Source organism: Lissotriton helveticus, chromosome 9, assembly GCF_964261635.1.
Source record: "Lissotriton helveticus chromosome 9, aLisHel1.1, whole genome shotgun sequence".
Classification (NCBI taxonomy): Eukaryota; Metazoa; Chordata; class Amphibia; order Caudata; family Salamandridae; genus Lissotriton; species Lissotriton helveticus.
Window position 1 is genome coordinate 1,247,401,571 of NC_136070.1, and position 17,233 is coordinate 1,247,418,803.

Genomic DNA, 17,233 nt, shown 5'->3' on the forward strand with positions numbered 1-17,233 from the left:
TTCCATCTCGGGCGGGGTCGACATAGGGCTAAAGAAACGTCCAGTTCTTTCGGGCCCGATAACCGCCATCTTAGGGTCGCAGTAGATTTCCGTGTCGGTATCCTGCACAGGGTCCTCGGTAACAATCAAGGCGTTCTCCGCGGAAGAAGTATCTCGGCTCTCCAGGAACAAAGGGCCGGAATCCGCTCCCAAGCCTATATGATCGACAATTATGATCATCTCCTGGAAGGCGGCGGTGAATCGTGTGTGGAGCTCCAAAATGGCGGCCATTACAGTGCGTAGCGACGGTGTAGTTTCAGCCCGCCCCATCGCCCCTCAATGAGCGACCGGGCGGGTGTCCGAACCTCGGAGGTCGACTTCTCCGGGGCACAGGGCAGAAGCAATGTAGAAACCACCATTAACACGTCCAAAGCACGATAGCAGTACCGTCGCCGCCCACGAGGAACCGAGCCCAGAAAACCCCGGGAGCTCAACGGGACCTCCGGGCAGCGGAACCCCGAACAAATAGTCGGTACAATAGGCCACGGCAGGTGCTGGGTAGAGCTGTCACCAAACCACCATCCATAACGGTAGAGGAAAAACGCCACTTCTGGAGACCGGAGCCGCCCACGGTCCGCGGCCGATGTTGTTCAACTCCAACCCGGCCGGATTAAAACTCGAGGCCCCGGCTTCAAATCTGGGGTAGGCCAAGAATGGCACACAACCTATCTTTGTCGTCCGAGCAGCTAGAAATTCCGGGAGTGCACCTTTCGAGTCAGGCGCAGTTCACCTGCACGGGAGTCCGGCGGGAAATCAGGACAGTAGTCAGGATTCATGAGCTTCTGGCGGAGGTCGGCGGAGCCGGGAGCTTATGCGGCCATCTTGGTTACGAGCGTGGCTCCTCCCCCAAAAAGTGGCCTTTATTAAACCATAACCTCTAAGCAGCCCCTGGTAATCCTCTTTCGGTACCCTTCAATAATGGCCAGAAGATGTCCATTTAGCTGGGGTTAAATCATCATTACCCCAGGATCTGATTCTTGTAGACCTAAAGAGGATGACAAGGCTGTCTTACTCTCTAAAGGAGTTCTCGGCTTACATAAAATAATTTAAACAAGACATTAGGGCTTATTCTTTCAATATCTTTAATAATGATTCTAGTGAATTGGAAGGTTTTGGGAGTGCGTAGCCTTACACGAACACAATTTACTGGTTCTTCAAAGGCATTCAAAACTGTTTTCCTTGACTCAGAGCATCTATCTGCCCCTTCCTTCTTCGTTGGTACGTCTTCTTTCTTTAAGGGGTGTTTTTCATAATATTGGGTTCTGGATGAACAGACATTTCAATTATGGCTCTGAATATCTTGTAGGTCCCTATTACCAACACATTCTTCCTTAATACAAGATCTAGCAGGAGAATCAATTTTATATCATATGTCACTATTAGGCTCTTTATGTAAATGTATTGCGATTTATATAGCGCACGTATCACCCGAAGGCATCAAGGCGCTTGCCTTGGGAACCCGTCCTGGTATTCCCCTGTGAGATAACCCCAGCAGGGTATCCACAAGGTGAAAGCCAGGCATCCCGCCGCGAGGGGCCGTAGTGGAGATTAAGCAAGCTATTGCCCAGAGTCGCAGAGTGTGAACCCGTGAGTCGAGTAGGCACCAGAACGAGAATTATGGAGTCCGTGGAATTTTTGAGCCCAAGACCCGGCGAGGCGGGGAATTGAACCCTGGTCCAGGACCGATCTTAGCTTCCGGGTCTGCCGCCTCTAACCCCTGAGCCACACTTCTCCTGCCTCCTACATTATGTTTCGTTTCGCTTGGACCATCCTTACTAGGAGATTGCTCAGCTAAACGAATTCATCTTAACATTGTGTCGTCTTTCTAAGAATTTCTATCCTGCATTGGCCAACTCAATGTGTTTATATAATAATATCATTTTAATTCAATGTAATATTAAATTATTTGATAGCAAGTGACCGGCACATCCTTTAGGTCTCTTTACCTTCCAGATTCATTTTATTTATGAACAGAAATAGGCAAAACTGGGATTTATCCTATAGTCCGCATCAAATGTGCCTCACCCTCTAAGTGACCTCGGTCACACTAAAGGGACTAGTTGTGCCTGTAGGAATGAATAATTTGTATTTTAATAACACACTTTTCAGCTGTTTCTAAATTCAAGTATTTGAAGAACAAACAGTCCAGTGCTTTACAGGTAATCTGTGATCTGGCAGAATCAGTGGGAGAGGCAAGTTTTTGTGCCGGAAGCTGCTGTATATGAAATATGATGTACCCCTGTTCCCCTGCTGCTATATTCGAATTATTGGTAACCATTTTTTTAGCATATTTATGTACCTTGTTGCTGAAATGTTTTATTTCACCCTATGATTATTGATGAATTGTATTTTAAATCTTATGAGTGTTGTGTTATTTACTGTATGTTGTGTACTTTTATGGTTTTTATTAACCGAATAAAGTGGATTTGACTGACTACTGGTGGTACACCTTTGTCAGTTACAGCTGTAGAAATTTCAAAATGGAGGTGATATTAATGACAGCAATGATCAGTGGTGGTTGAGAAAGACTGGCAGTGTTGGGTGTAGATACCCGGTATGAACGTCACACAGTGAATGAGCCATAAATGCTTCCGGGCAAGAACCGGGAATCAATTCTCACAAATTAACCTTAATTTGTACTGCCTACATTGCCTATGGAACCATAGGTTATGAACGGGTACGAATTATATAGCACGGCGCTTCATAGCCAAGCAGCCCTACACTCACCAGGGTTTTTGTAGATTGCCCTCCATTGAAAAAACTTTTAAAAAACTGGGGGACAACTGTGATTTTTTTCATCCCACTTCCACTAACAAATTTATAAAAGACCAAATCAATTTCACATGGTCTATTGCCAGAAGCAGTGGGTGTGACATAGGTAGGGAGGGTGACAAATGATAGGAGTGTGGCTGGGAGATGGGCATAGTTTGGAAGTGTGGCAGAGATGGACAGGATGATGGGGACTGACTACATGACAGGGTTTAGGAGTGTGACAGAGCTAGGGAAGGTAATAGATAGGGTAAGTATGAGTGACCATGTCTAGAAATTGTGACACTGGGGAGGGAGTCATGGACAGGAAGTGTGGCATCCTGGTCCTTTCAGTTTCTAGCGGCACACCCACTGATGCCTATGTCTTCTACATACCGACTCCGGCAGCCTTCATTTGACTACATTTTACCCCGTTGACCTACGCCCAATTAATGTAGGCTGCCTGTTTCCTTTTCTGAATTACTTTAGTAACTCCAAGTACGAATCCATGCTTTCGCTCAATCAACGCTTGCCTTGTCCTGATGATGACCCGTCCATTCACTTGCGTCGAAACACCACTGACGCTTCCCACAACTGGGCAAGGATTCTTAGTCTTTAATTTGTCACGCTGTTGGTAATCAAAGAACTACACCTATTAGAAAGGTTACAGAGATGTTCCATTGTTGTTTTCTTTTATATACACTGGGTACTGTTTATTTTATATTCACCGTGTGATGACCTGAGCACTGACCATGCGTATATGTTGAGTCATGATTAACATTGTAAATATAAAACGCTTTTGTGATATCACTAAGTGCACCCAGTCTTTTGCTTATCAGTATTGATTGATTCATTTTGCCTATTACTATTGGTTGATCCTTTTTGATTAATTTTTGTAATCCTGCATGTGTAAATCAACGCGTCTTCTTTTGGTTCTCCTTGGAGCCCATGTGACACATGTATACACCACTGCCCCTGGTTCCAGGTGTTTTCGGTGCCTTTGTTACATCACCCGCTTTAGAGCAAGAACTGATCAGAAAACAGAAACAACCTGCAGAGCTGCAGCGACCCCCCCCTGTCATGTTTGCACTTCACATTATTATGAGCAGCACTAGACTTCCAGAACTCAGTCACACGTGAACCCCTTTCATTCATATGCTCATCTCATTGACAATACATCAAAGAGTGCATTGCACACTGCTAGAAGCCTCACTGTCCTGTTTCACTTCCAACTCACAAGACACTGTGCTGCTTTGATCTGTATCCCTCACTGGAATTCCTTCACCACTGAAGGCTCCCATGTGTCTGACCTCCTCACATGAAGTAACTGAATTCACTGTAAGCTTCTTTCTTATAAGTGACTTACTCAGTGGAACAAAATGATCTTATGGAAGTGAAATAGACACCTGTGGGATTATTACTAACTGAACAACCTCAAGATTTGAGCTAAGCTGTGAGACCCCCTCATTTTCTCCAGTGTTTGCTGACCCTCCTGGACCGCGTGTTTGACAGCTTTTCATCCATTTGCTACAGGGGTAGGACTACTCCCACCTTCAGACATGCAGACAGGGCTGCTCGCTCCACCGGTGAGTGACTTCCGCCAGGAAGATTGACTTGACAATGTTACGTGATACTGTCACTGCGCCAGACCAGATCCCGAGACCTACTCCCACCCTCAAAACAAGTGCACATCAGCCGCTCACCAGGATAGGGGTCATTATGCAAGGTCACTGATGTAATGGGTCAAGGGGGAACCTACTTATTGAGGAAGGGGTCCCCTGGAGGTTTCAAAATTGAGACGTCCCCTATTGCACTGCCTTGTGTCCCTATAAAAGAGATTGCATCAAATTCATTACTGTAAATCACGAGTCGTTGATCAAAGTTCAATCTGTATTTATTTTTCAATGGTGGTATTGGGTATTCTTCATCCCACCAAATTTGTATTCAAAGTTATTCATATCACAAATTTCCAGAATATGAAACATTGATTTTTAATTTTTCATCCAATCGCAATGCATTTCAATCAATAAATCAATCAAACAATCATTTGTAGAGGGCACTACATATCCACGAGGGTCTCAAGGTGCTGGGTGTGGGGAGGCCCTACTGATCGAACAGCCAGGTCTTGAGTATCCTCCTGAAGGTCAGCAGGCCCTGGGTCTGTCGTAGGCTCAGTGGGAGGGTGTTCCATGTCTTGGCGGCGAGGTGGGAGAAGGATCTCCCGCCAGTGGTTGTTCTTCAGATGCGTGGGACAGTGGCGAGTGAGAGGTCGGCGGAGTGTCGCTGGCGCTTGGGGATGTAGAAGGAGAGCCATCTGTTGACGTAGGCTGGGCCGCTCTTGTGGAGTGCCTTGTGTGCGTGGGTGAAGGATATCCTCTTGTTGATGGGTAGCCGATGCAGGTTTCTCAGGTGGGGGTGATGTGGCCGTGGCATGGTACGTCGAGGATCAGTTGTGCCAAGGCGTTTTGGATGCGTTGTAGTCGTTTGATGAGCTTGGTCGGGGCTCACACGTAGAGGGCGTTTCCGTAGTCGAGTCTGCTGCTGATGAGGGCCTGGGTGACTGTCTTTCTTGTATCTGTGGGGATCCATCTGTAGATCTTGCGGAGCATGCGGAGGGTGTTGAAGCAGGAGGAGGAGACGGCGTTGACTTGCTTGGTCATTGAGAGCATTGAGTGGAGGATGATTCCCAGGTTGCGTGCGTGGTCGGTGGGTGTCGGGGGCTGCCCCCAGTGCCGTCGGCCACCAGGAGTCATCCCAGGATGATGGGTTGTAGGGTTGGAGCCGAGGATGAGGACCTCCGTCTTGTCCGAGTTCAGCTTCAGACAGCTGGTCTTCATCCAGTCGGCGACGGCCTTCATTCCTTCGTGGAGGTTGGCTTTGGCAGTGATGGGGTCATTGGTATAGCCCTTCGTCAGGGGGTAAACAATCTTAGTCCTTTGATGTGCAACCCACAACACGTTGTCTCCTTCCTGCATCAAGCTGAAGTATACGAAAAAACATCCCTGTCCATTGTTATTTTTCACACCATGCCACCTGAGTTCAGACCCAGCTGTATGCAAATCAATCTTAACCCTGCTTCAGTGGGAACAATCAAGCTTGAACTGCCAGGCCAGGTCCTCCAGGCACCACAATGCGAGTAAGTCAGGAGTGGTTTTACCCTAGTTAGTGTTCATCATCCAGGTATAGTTTGGTTCCAGTGACAGTGTGCACAGGACCCACGTCTGGAAATACCCGTGCCACTTAGGGCGACACACTGAAGTATACATAAAAGTGATGGATGGAATACTTCCGTTCATCTCAGCAACACGAGATTACGTGGGGCCACATCCCAGGCCATCGTTACTTTTCACACCCAAGTTTGGACCCAGCCATATGCAAATCAGCCCCGACCCTGCTCCAATGGGAACAGTCCAGCCCGAACTGCCAGGACAGGTTCTCCACGAACCGGAAAACAAGCAGCACAGGACTGGTTTTTCTGGCACATAGCTGATCAGTGTGAGGAACTGGCATTTGGGAGCAACATGAAGAACTGGAGGTGAAGGACAGTGGGATGAGCTACTACAGTGGGAGGCTCTGGTGGGCAATAAATGGGGCTAGAACTGGTGGTTGGGATGACGTAGCACTGGGGGACAGTGAACTGTGATAAACTGGCCCTAGTGTGCAGTGTATGGGGCGGAGACAGGTGTGTAATGTGAACAGCTGACCTTGACGGTCAGACTAAAAAGCTGGCACTGACGGGTGATGTGCAGAGCTGGCATTAAGTCGATAAGTGGGCGGGCTCACAAATCTCCAATCAGGCTGTGTTGATGACCCATCCTCCGGTGATCTACTAAGGAGCAAGAGGCTGTGTGCAGCTGAACATCACTGTGCCTCTATCATGGCTTGCCAGTACAACTGACTCAGAGAATCTGATACTTTGGACCATATGATGCTGCAAACACTTTCTCAATGGTACCCAGATGGAATGTGTCATAGCATCAAGGAAACAGCAGTGCTATAGTTCTGCTGGGATCTCAACACTTAGTAGAGGCCAAGCCTCAGGTGAAGGCCTTGAGGCTCCTCTCTCACTTCTCACTCTAGTCACTCACACCTCGGCCATCAAAGCCACTTATAGGAGCGACTGGTCACACTTCAAGAAAACAGTGTTGTGCTTAGAGCAGCCATATCTCACAGGCAACCACGCGTTCCCGCTCCCTGCTAACCTCATGAGGGGTGATGTCTGCAGAAGATTTAAAATGTTTGTTGTACTCAAGGGGTGTGGGCACCTTTAAAATCTTCAGGGCATAGTGCCATGTTTTCACCAAGTGAATAGACATTCTACTGGGGCGTGGGGAGGCCTTCTATGCATGCCCACTTGGTTAGCAGCACCTGTACATGTCACTCCACACTCATTCCACTGCGCCACACCCATATCAGCGCCGGCTTTGGTCTATGCATGCGGCTGTAAGCTGAGTTCAGTCAACAGTAGCTTGGCCTGAAATGGGGGACATTTTCAGATGATTAACATCTGGACATCAGTCAAATATGGATGATTTACCAAACCACAGATATTTTTAATGTGGCCTCATATTCATATTTCACTATACTAACTCACCACTAATCCTATATGGGTTCTGGAGTAGCGTACTGCTCGCCAAAAAAGTGCTTCAACACCCCATCAGGGGTAACAAGCGCTATATAAATGCGATTACAATACAATACAATACAATATAACCAATAGAATTTGTGTCCACAGCATTTTGAAGTCCTGAAGGACTCCACATTTTTTAATCTGAGTGAAACACTATGGTTAATGGGGAATGTGGTTCATGATCTGTTGGTGAACAGGGAAACAATTCATGCCACTGGGAGAGAGCTTCGAATGAAGAATTATACAAAGATAACTGTCTCCGCTCCATCCCTGTCAAGTTTCCCAGGTCCATGTAGTGCTCCAGTCCAGGTTTGTCTTTGAATTTTGGGGCTTGTAGTGTTGTTTATTCCATTATAAAACAAAACTACAAGCCCCAGAGTTCAAAGGAAACAACTGAATTGGAACACCACATCACGCGTGGACCTGGAACACTTGAGAGCTATGGCGCTTTCATCAGTGCTCACCAGGTCTGATCCCGGATGTAAATTTGCTGCTGCATAAATAGGATTCAGTCATCATCATTTGTCCCAGATGTGCCTGCTCTGGCACTTTTCCAAGAATGGGGCTCAGACTTGGAGATTCAGTCTTCTGCCTTTTTTTGAGTGGACTTTACCTCTTTCTTCCAAACACTTGACAAAGACACTTTAGACAAGACTTACATTATGAAGGCATCTCTAGGAGGAGTGAACAAATGTGTCTGAATAAACCTGTTGGTGGATTGTTCCTGGGATGCGGTAACTGCAAGATCAATGTCAACAATGTCCCTGCAGATACTGGGTGTCCGCTGCGCCTTCATAGAGCAAAGTGAAGATGTGTGGAGAAGGCCTGGTGGCTGCCCAGAAAACATATGTGATTGGACAATCAACCATGTAAGAAGTAGGCAATTGCAACCAACTCCCCTCCCCCACCCCCATTTCATAAAGTGGCTGTTACCAAGCTCCGCTTCCGCTCATGCCCACCCCAAGCAAAAACGCTATTACCAGCTGTGGGTGGCACTTACGTCGCTGGCCGGCCGCCCCTTCAGGAGAAAAGACCACACTGTACAGCACCACCAATAACGGGATCCACGCCTTCATCGTCGGAGCCTGGAGGAAGAGGAGGAGGAAGAAAAGCAACAGGAAGTTACAAAGCAGCCGGAACAGAGTAAGGGACCTCACATCTAACACAGTATTGGTTCCAGGCCCATAAAACCCCAAGTGATAGACTTTCAACACCCTGAAAGTTCACCTTCCCTCCACCACATGAATATTGGTTCTGTGACTCCCTGGGAAGGTCAGACTGTACTGGGTCGCCAATGTAATACCCTAAGCCCATCTGTTGCTGCTCTCTAGCACTCTGCCTTCAGCTCGTACTGATATAGGTAGATTACATGATCATACAATGAAATAAATATGGTGACACACCTATTGCTAACTGATCTTTAACCATCTTTAACCACATGAGCTTCTGTCAGTCAGAAGCCCCACCTGCCACTCTGGCTGTTCCCTGGAAGCCCTGAAACTCAGCGCCATGCCTTCACTCTTCAAACATGATTCCTTGTACGTGACATCCCACGGTGGTCCATCAGAGCCCTGCACTCCTGTACCTACACCATTCAAAGGGGCTGGTGCAAAGCAGCCTCCGTAGAAGAAGCTGCAACCATTCGACTCTGCAAACCCCAAGATTAAGAACCGCTGATTGGAGACAGCGCCTTGAGACCCACAAAGGTTATTTCCGCACTCTATAAACCCCTGAGTGATTGATTGTTTACAACTTGTGAGGCAAATCCGACATTTGCAGCACCTAGAACCTGCAACCATAGCAATATGAGGGCCACATAGGCACACTTTGTTAGAAAGTGGTGCTTCACTTGGATTACCTATGTCAAAACATTCCAAGAACTTAACATGGGGCCAGACCCATGCCTAATTATCAGGATAACTACTGATTCCCTTCAGTATCATTTAATGTATAGCCATGTTATGTCTCCAGTCTGATAATCTGCATGAATCTGCCCTTGTGGGTGCACTTTGGACACCCTTGTGCTACAGGCACCTGGATCTTGGGAAGCCGTCTCAGCTTTTCAACACACAGTACCAGTGGTGACCCGTGAAAACAACACCAATCTCAGAGTGAGTGCACTTTGAAAGTGAAATACTGGAGGTGACTGTGTAGAACCTAGAGGTGAGGCGTTGCAAATTCATATTCCTGAGTCATACTGAAACTATTGAAAGGGTGTCCAGCATAGGTCTAGGAGGGTCAGCCCTCCTCTACAGCCACGTGGCTTTGAAACTATGAATAGGTGCCTACACCCACCTTCAACAGGAACAGAACAGACCTAATAGTACATTTAGGGCCAGATGTAGGTCGGTCGGTAACGGCCGAAAATCGGTATTTTCGGCCGTTACCGACCGGTATTTCAGAAATGGTATGTAGGGGCATTATTTTACAGAATCAGTAAATTTACCGATTCGGTAAATCTACTGAATCTGTAAAATACCGAATCGGTATTTTTACCGATTCGGTAAATTTGAGATGTAGGTGGGACTCTTCTGAGTCCCACAAGCCTTACCGAATCGGTATTTTACCATCAAATCCAATTTGATGGTAAAATACCGATTCCGGTGTGCATGCACATGTGTGCATGCACATCTATGCCATATGACAGGCAGACCTGCCCTTAGGGCATGTATGCCTTCCACATGGCACCCGAGCCTGTTTTGGGGGGGCCAGAGGGTGTCAAAGTGACACCCCCTGCACCCTTGTGAAAGTCGGTATTTACCGATTCGGTAAATACCGAATCGGTAATGCCCGTTCATTCCTATGGGCCTCAAAGCCCATAGCAATGAATGGGCATTACCGATTCGGTATAATACCGAATTGTTCCGATTCGGTATTCCAGCACATCTGGAATACCTACATCTCCACCCCTCTGATTTACCGATTCTTAATTACCGAATCGGTAAAATTCGGTAATTAAGAATCGGTAAATCAATTCTACCTACATCTGGCCCTATCTGTGCTAAATTTCCTGCAAAATGTTCAAAATACAAATCTCCACCTTTTGTGGTGTTAGCTGCATTTTGCAGCTCCACTCTCTGTGGTCCACAATCTTTACCGCCTCTAAGTCTAAACTTACAACAGTGGAAATACTACCATGCTGGTGGACCTTCGACTGTTGCAGGTGCACTGGGAAGTGGTCCTGATGAGAGATGACATGCCCAGCGTTTTGATATCATTTTAGATTTAGAGGCCGGAACTAAACCGATTATGCATATATATATATATATATATATATATATATATATACATATATATATATATATATATATATATATATATATATATATATATATATATATATATATATATATATATATATATAAAAACAAAGGTTGCCCCCATTGAAGACGCCACACACGGGGGGAAGACCGCACATACACCAGTGGTGGAAGAAATAGCAGCACAACCTCCCGCTCTCCAAATCGGCTGCCAAACGCGTTTTGAGCACGCCTCATTGGCTTGAAGAATAAGCAAAGCAGGCAAGTTTGGCATACAACTATTTATTTGAATGTTGGACCCACCCCAATGGGCGTGTGCAGCAATGTCTTGTGGGCATGGTAATCCCCGTGTGTGGCGTCTTCAATGGGGGCAACCTTTGTTTTGTATGTATATATATATATATATATATATATATATATAATATATATGTATATATATATATATATATATATATATATATATATATATATATATATATATATATATATATATGAAAAAAATGAAGCTGTGCGAAGTTGTATATTTTAAGGGCTGTGGACATCTTTGGAACTTTGCAGTCAGCGAAGCTTTTCATCTTGCTGCACCCACATCAATTGAATGACTTTTATGACAATGTATTTGGTGTATATATCTTTATTCCAAGACAAATAAAATGATTGTGCATGATATATTGAAAACAACTGGGGCCAGAACACCACAAGTTTTGACTGGCGCTATTTCATGTCCTTTGTGATACCTTAAGGCAATGTTTTGGGGCAACACTTTTTACCACCATATTATGAAAGTGGGTTTCGGAGATGGTAATGTGTGACAAGGTAGCTTTCTGTGCCGTATTATATTAGTAAATCCGTACATTTTTATTTAATTCAGACCTTAACTGAGATCTACAAATACAGATATAAAATTATTATTATTGAATTTATAATGATTAAGATGGTAAAACGTTTACCTTTTAAAACATACTATAAAATGGAGAAGTAACAATGTTCTATCGCCTACCCATACAACATTAAATAAAATAAGATAAAATCTTCTGATTGTGTGTTTAACTTTAGAACAGCTTCCGAAAGCTTTTTTAAAAAGTATACAAGTTATGGCTTACAAATTCATTACTGGAAAGTTACACAACATAATTAAATCTTGGGCCAAAAATGCATCATACTTTAATTGAATTGGCATTATATAACGTTGTCGTACCGCTACTATACTCGCATTAGGACAGATTAGTAAAACATGAAGCAAATCTTGTCGGCCACCTTTGCATAATTCACATATGCCTTTGGGGTTATTTGTACCTTCCCAGCTAGCTAGGAATGTTGCTAAAGGGAGTATACCCAAACGTAAGAGTAGTATAAAGCGCCTTACGCCGTGCTCTAGTTGAAAACGTAAATAGGGAGCATAGGTTTAAAATTCTATGTTTTCTGCAAACACTTTATAATGCTTCAGTTGAATGCAATGTTCTTTATCCAATTCATAGCTGATTCTAGGGGCCAAATGTTTTATAAACAATTTCAAGCTCGCTGGGGACCACTCCTGTAAAAGTGTGACAGTGCATTGAGAGACCTCAAAGGCTTTTAACATATTCCTATAAAAAGTATACCCAGACGCTTCCTCTCTAAAAGTCTCCAGTTTTAACAGATGCCTTAAGGTGTCTGGCGCTGCATGTAATAGGTTGTACGCCCACCTAATGATATTTGAAAGTACTCTAGCAAAGATTCCCGTTACAGATAGCTCAAGACGGAGTGCTTGAACTGGTACTGAATGCAACACTTTTAACAATTTTCGGAGTATGGTTCCTTCCTTTACTTTTATAGATTGCCATGTTTTAATTTGTGTGTATTCCAAGGCATATGATAGAATCAGAGGGATTTTCATGCCATAAACCTCCAATATTGGTGTAAAATGTCTATTTCCCGTAGAGAGATACAGTCTCTTTAAAGCCCCATGTGGGATTCTGCCCTCCAATTTATGTGTTAGAGGTGGCTGTATCTAGTAAATTAGAAGTAAAAATGCGGCCCAAATAGACATACTCTTTTACTGTCCCGATCGGTTCGCCTCCTAATGACCAGATATAAGGTAAAGCTTTCCTTCTGCCACTGAAAGGGAGTGCTTTAGTTTTAGTAATATTTGGCACCAGAGAATTTTCAGTTGCGTAATGATTTAGTTCATTCAGGGTTCTTTGCAGGCCTATCGGGGTATGATCGAGTATAACAATATTATCGGCATTACATTAAACACAGTATGTCAACTTGTGCTAATTTAGGAGGGTAATTTTAATTTGAGAGAGACGCCCCGGTAAATCGCTCATATAGATGGAGAATAATAGGGGAGCTAATAAGCAAACCTGTTTCAGCCCGTTCTGCAAAGGGATGGGTTTGGTTAGGCCTTTTTCTCCTCCCATTTGGACTCTGCACCATGTTGATGTGTGAAGGGAGATTATTATTGTTAAGAGATCTTTAGGCATCTCCAAATTCGCCAATTTTCTCCATAGGGTCAATCTGTTTACACTATCGAAAGCAGTCGAAAAATCTATAAAAGCACAATATAGAATTTAAGCGTTTAAGGTAACAAACTTATCAAGTACTGTTTGGAATACAGCAATATTGTCCAGTGTAGAATACTTGGGGTGAAACCCAGCCTGATATATAGGGATCCCTTTTCTCGAAAAAGCCCATCTTTTAAGTGTTCCAAAATGCAAGCAGCAAAGATCTTACTGGCGGCGTCGAGAAGAGCTATTAGTCTGTAGTTTGCGGGATTCGTTCTTGCGCCTTTTTTTAGGCGAGAAACCACCACACTCCCCCACCAAGATTCTGGTATTTCCCCGCTTTTCAGGCAATGTTGGAAAAGTGGGGCTATAGGTGCAGTACTGAAAGTGTTTGTGAATCCCAATAATGGCCGCCCACACTTATTGCTACATGTACAGGTGTAAATATTCACCATTTATGTAACTCAGGTCCAAATAGTTTTCCCCTAAGGTTGTTGAGGTGACGAGGGCTTTTGTTTCCAGCTAACCAAGGATCAGGAGCGCCAAGGCTCTCAAAGTCCCTGGAGTGGGCTCTAAGATTGCTAGTTACCAAGGGAAGTGGATTAGTTAAGCCTGGTTTCCATGTACCTAGTGACCCCTGAGGAGAAAAGAGGGACAGGGGGTCTGTGAAGATTACCCAGGCTGAGGTGTTGGTAATGAGAAATGCAGAAGCTCTAACTAGGACCCCTATCACACCCAGCAACCTAGGAGTACAGAGACGTTGGGCCACCATTGGTGGGGGTGGGGGGCTACCAAGGCCTAGGCAGTAGCTTAAATGGCTTTATTCTATCTGATTGATAACCACAACGTGGAGTGAGATTGACCCTGGACAGTAATCAAAACAGAGTTGGGACAATCATTGCCCAAAGGAGGGTGCAGTAGATGTCAATCTTCCTGTGAAATGTAGCGCCTACAGACTAGACAAATGGTAAAAGCACTATATACATGTAGTAATTCTTATTATCGTAGGGAATTACTTCCTCCAGGACCTATAGGATTGCTGATTCCTATGGAAAGAGCCTGACACTATGGGGAAAGACCCTTGGGTCTATGTTTGTGGGCGGTCTGCTGCTCCCCAGCTTTTGAGCCACGTTCACTATTATCAAGACTGAGCTGAAATCCCATTACAGTTCATGGTTAAGTTTTAAGTTATATTTAATGACCTGTGTATAAAATTAAGATTCAGATCAATATTTTGCCCACTAAATTTAAAATTTGTTAGGTTCATAAATGTATCTCAAATTATTTGCAACCGACAGGAAGATGTGAGTTTATGTTTAAATTAAGAAGAAGGATTAGACTCCTAAAAAGGCCTGAAGGCTCCCTGTGGATCTCTGGGTTTGACAAGTCGCAACATGCTTGAGGTACCTGATATAGTTTTATTTCTAATAAAAACAAGCGTGATGTGCACGCGAGGGAAGGATTAGCCACTTAGAAGAATCAGGCAAGTGCTGGGGCATGTACTCAGACTCCAGGCCTCAGTGAAGATAACCAAAAGTAGGACAAAGGAAAGAGAGAGGAGCCTATTTACAACTGCACTTTGTAGGGTGTTTAGTAGTGCTAGAACAGTCCTCTCACATACAACAAACTGTGGCTCACTAACCTACGTGCGGAGGTCTCTGCCACACAGATCCCCACACTGATAGGTATACATTTTAGTAGTAAGTGTGGGAGGGACAAGGGGGAGCGGTGGAAAACTGGGAATACTTAGAACTACAAGGGAGGGGTTAAGGAAGGGGTTAAGGAAGGAGTTAAGGGAGGGGTTTAGGGACGGACATGAGTCCATCCACAAAAGAGTAAGACCATTATTATTCACAAAATCCACTTCTAAAACTACTACATGCAAAAAGGTCCCAAAGCAGTTGTAAATGTGCTTCAGCTTAGAGATAGAGTAAGTCCAGCACCACCCATGGCCAAACACTGACTATGCAGAAGCCTCAAGTAACAAGCATTTACAATGCAATAGGTCTCGGGTTAATTAAGTTTGAGCTATTGGCATTGCTAAATATTGCAACACCAACTGCAACAAAAGTCTATAAATTGTAGGCCAAAAAAAGTGTCTTTATTTTTGTAGCAATGGTGGCATACTGCGCTTTAGATGAATATGTTTAAAAGTAAAGTGCGCCATACTGCAATTGCTACAATAGTTAATTGTGGATGCATTAACAATTGATGTGTGCACTGATGGCTGATGGTGTGTGTGCCTGTAGAAATTGTGCACTGATGCTGTGTGGTTGTGGTTGTGTGTGGTTGTGTGTTTGTGGTTGTGTGTGTGTGTGTGTGTGGTTGTGTGTGTGTGGTTGTGTTTGTGTGTGTGGTTGTGTGTGTGTGCACCCACTGCATGCCTCATGTTTACAATTATACACTTAATGTTTAGCATTCATACATCTCTCTGTGCATAACAGGTGCACGACACCTGCCTCTGTCTGTACACAATGTGCAACCTTCCTACCTGCCTCTGTACACGTCATCTACATCATTTTGGAGCCTGTACACGCCTTGTGCACCCAGTTTACATATGTAGGAGCCTAGTGCATCACGCATACCAGCCACACCCACCTCGGTATATATCGTTTGCGTTCCCATACCCTCGGATGTACGCATCCCCTTCCACACTTGCACAGAAAACACGCACACGCTGTTTAGCAGGCTACCGCCGCATGTGTGCAGTATTCTGTTCAGTGATTTTACACTCAAACGGGGCTGCTGAACCTATGGCGGAGCTGCTGCGCCTGTAATCCGGCCCCTCGCTCTCAGAGGGTGAATGCCTCGGGCCTTCCATGCTCCCTGTGGTGTGCACAGTTTTCAGGAGCGGGGCTGCTAGTCCCTGTGAGGGTCATGCTGAAGAGGCGGCCATTGTGTGTCAGAGGCCGGGGCGGAAAGGGATACATGTGCTGAGGGGCGCTTAGGACTGAAAATCGTGCTTTCCTCTAAAGACGGGGCTTCACACTAAACAGGGCTTACCTTAAACAGGAGTGCCGCATAACTGCCTGCATGCCTCCCCACCCCTACAGTTGTAGGGGAGTGCACTTCCCTCTGACATGGCTGTTTCCATATAGAGGGTTCACAAAGTTCAAACTTCGAGATTTGAGGAGAAATAGAGGGAAAGCGGACACCCAGGATTTACACTCCTGGGGGCTGATCTGCAGAATAAACAACTCGCGTTCAAGACCCCAGCACATCATTAAGTCACGGCGCCTACTTCCTCCCTCCCCCTGCGCTGCTGTGGTTGTGATGCCCCTACTACACCTGGAGGCTGAGCAGTGAAGGGACTCTATTAAGATAGGTCGAAATGCCACCCGCTGAGAGCCTGTCACTCGCTGCCCGAGTCCGGGGGCAGATCACACATGGCAAATGCAAGCACCCAGCTTCCTCGCGAGTTTTAAATTGCCCTGACGAGCACCTCTCGCGCAGCACCCTGACACCTCCTTGATCTTAAGTTACTGCACATACTCTCTGATTTCAAACTGTATATATACATCCCGCATTTAACACCACTCTCTCTTCTGCAAATCATGCTTAATGTATCCAGGATCGACTCCTGAGGCGGAAAGCCGGGAGTAAGGCTACTAAACTGTAAATAACTTGTGTCACTAAATAACTTGTATTTTTAACTAAATTGTCACAGAATACTTGTGCTTTTAAATCTACACTGTCACAGAATACTTGTGCTGCTAAAGCTACTCACCGGTTAGACCTGCCGTGTAGTCAGCGGAGCCAGCGCTGACGTCACACGCGTTCACCCCCTCGCGCCCTCCCGCCACGAGCGGAGGCCACGCCCCTTATTAGGCCACGCCCCCAACAAACACTCGCGCATAAAGAGCGCCGCGTTAGGGCTCCCAGCAAAGATCAAGGATCGACTCCTGAGGCGGAAAGCCGGGAGTAAGGCTACTAAACTGTAAATAACTTGTGTCACTAAATAACTTGTATTTTTAACTAAATTGTCACAGAATACTTGTGCTTTTAAATCTACACTGTCACAGAATACTTGTGCTGCTAAAGCTACTCACCGGTTAGACCTGCCGTGTAGT

General features: G+C 45.2%; 1 protein-coding gene across 1 annotated transcript in view; it reads right to left on the bottom strand.

The window, feature by feature from the left end:
* Positions 1-17,233, bottom strand: part of COL7A1 (collagen type VII alpha 1 chain) — a 313,236-nt gene that overhangs the window by 196,292 nt on the left and 99,711 nt on the right. The window contains exon 3 of the mRNA XM_078662399.1: positions 8,418-8,502. Coding sequence (XP_078518525.1) covers positions 8,418-8,493 — 76 coding nt within the window. The 5' untranslated portion in view covers positions 8,494-8,502. The remainder of the gene's footprint in view (positions 1-8,417; positions 8,503-17,233) is intronic.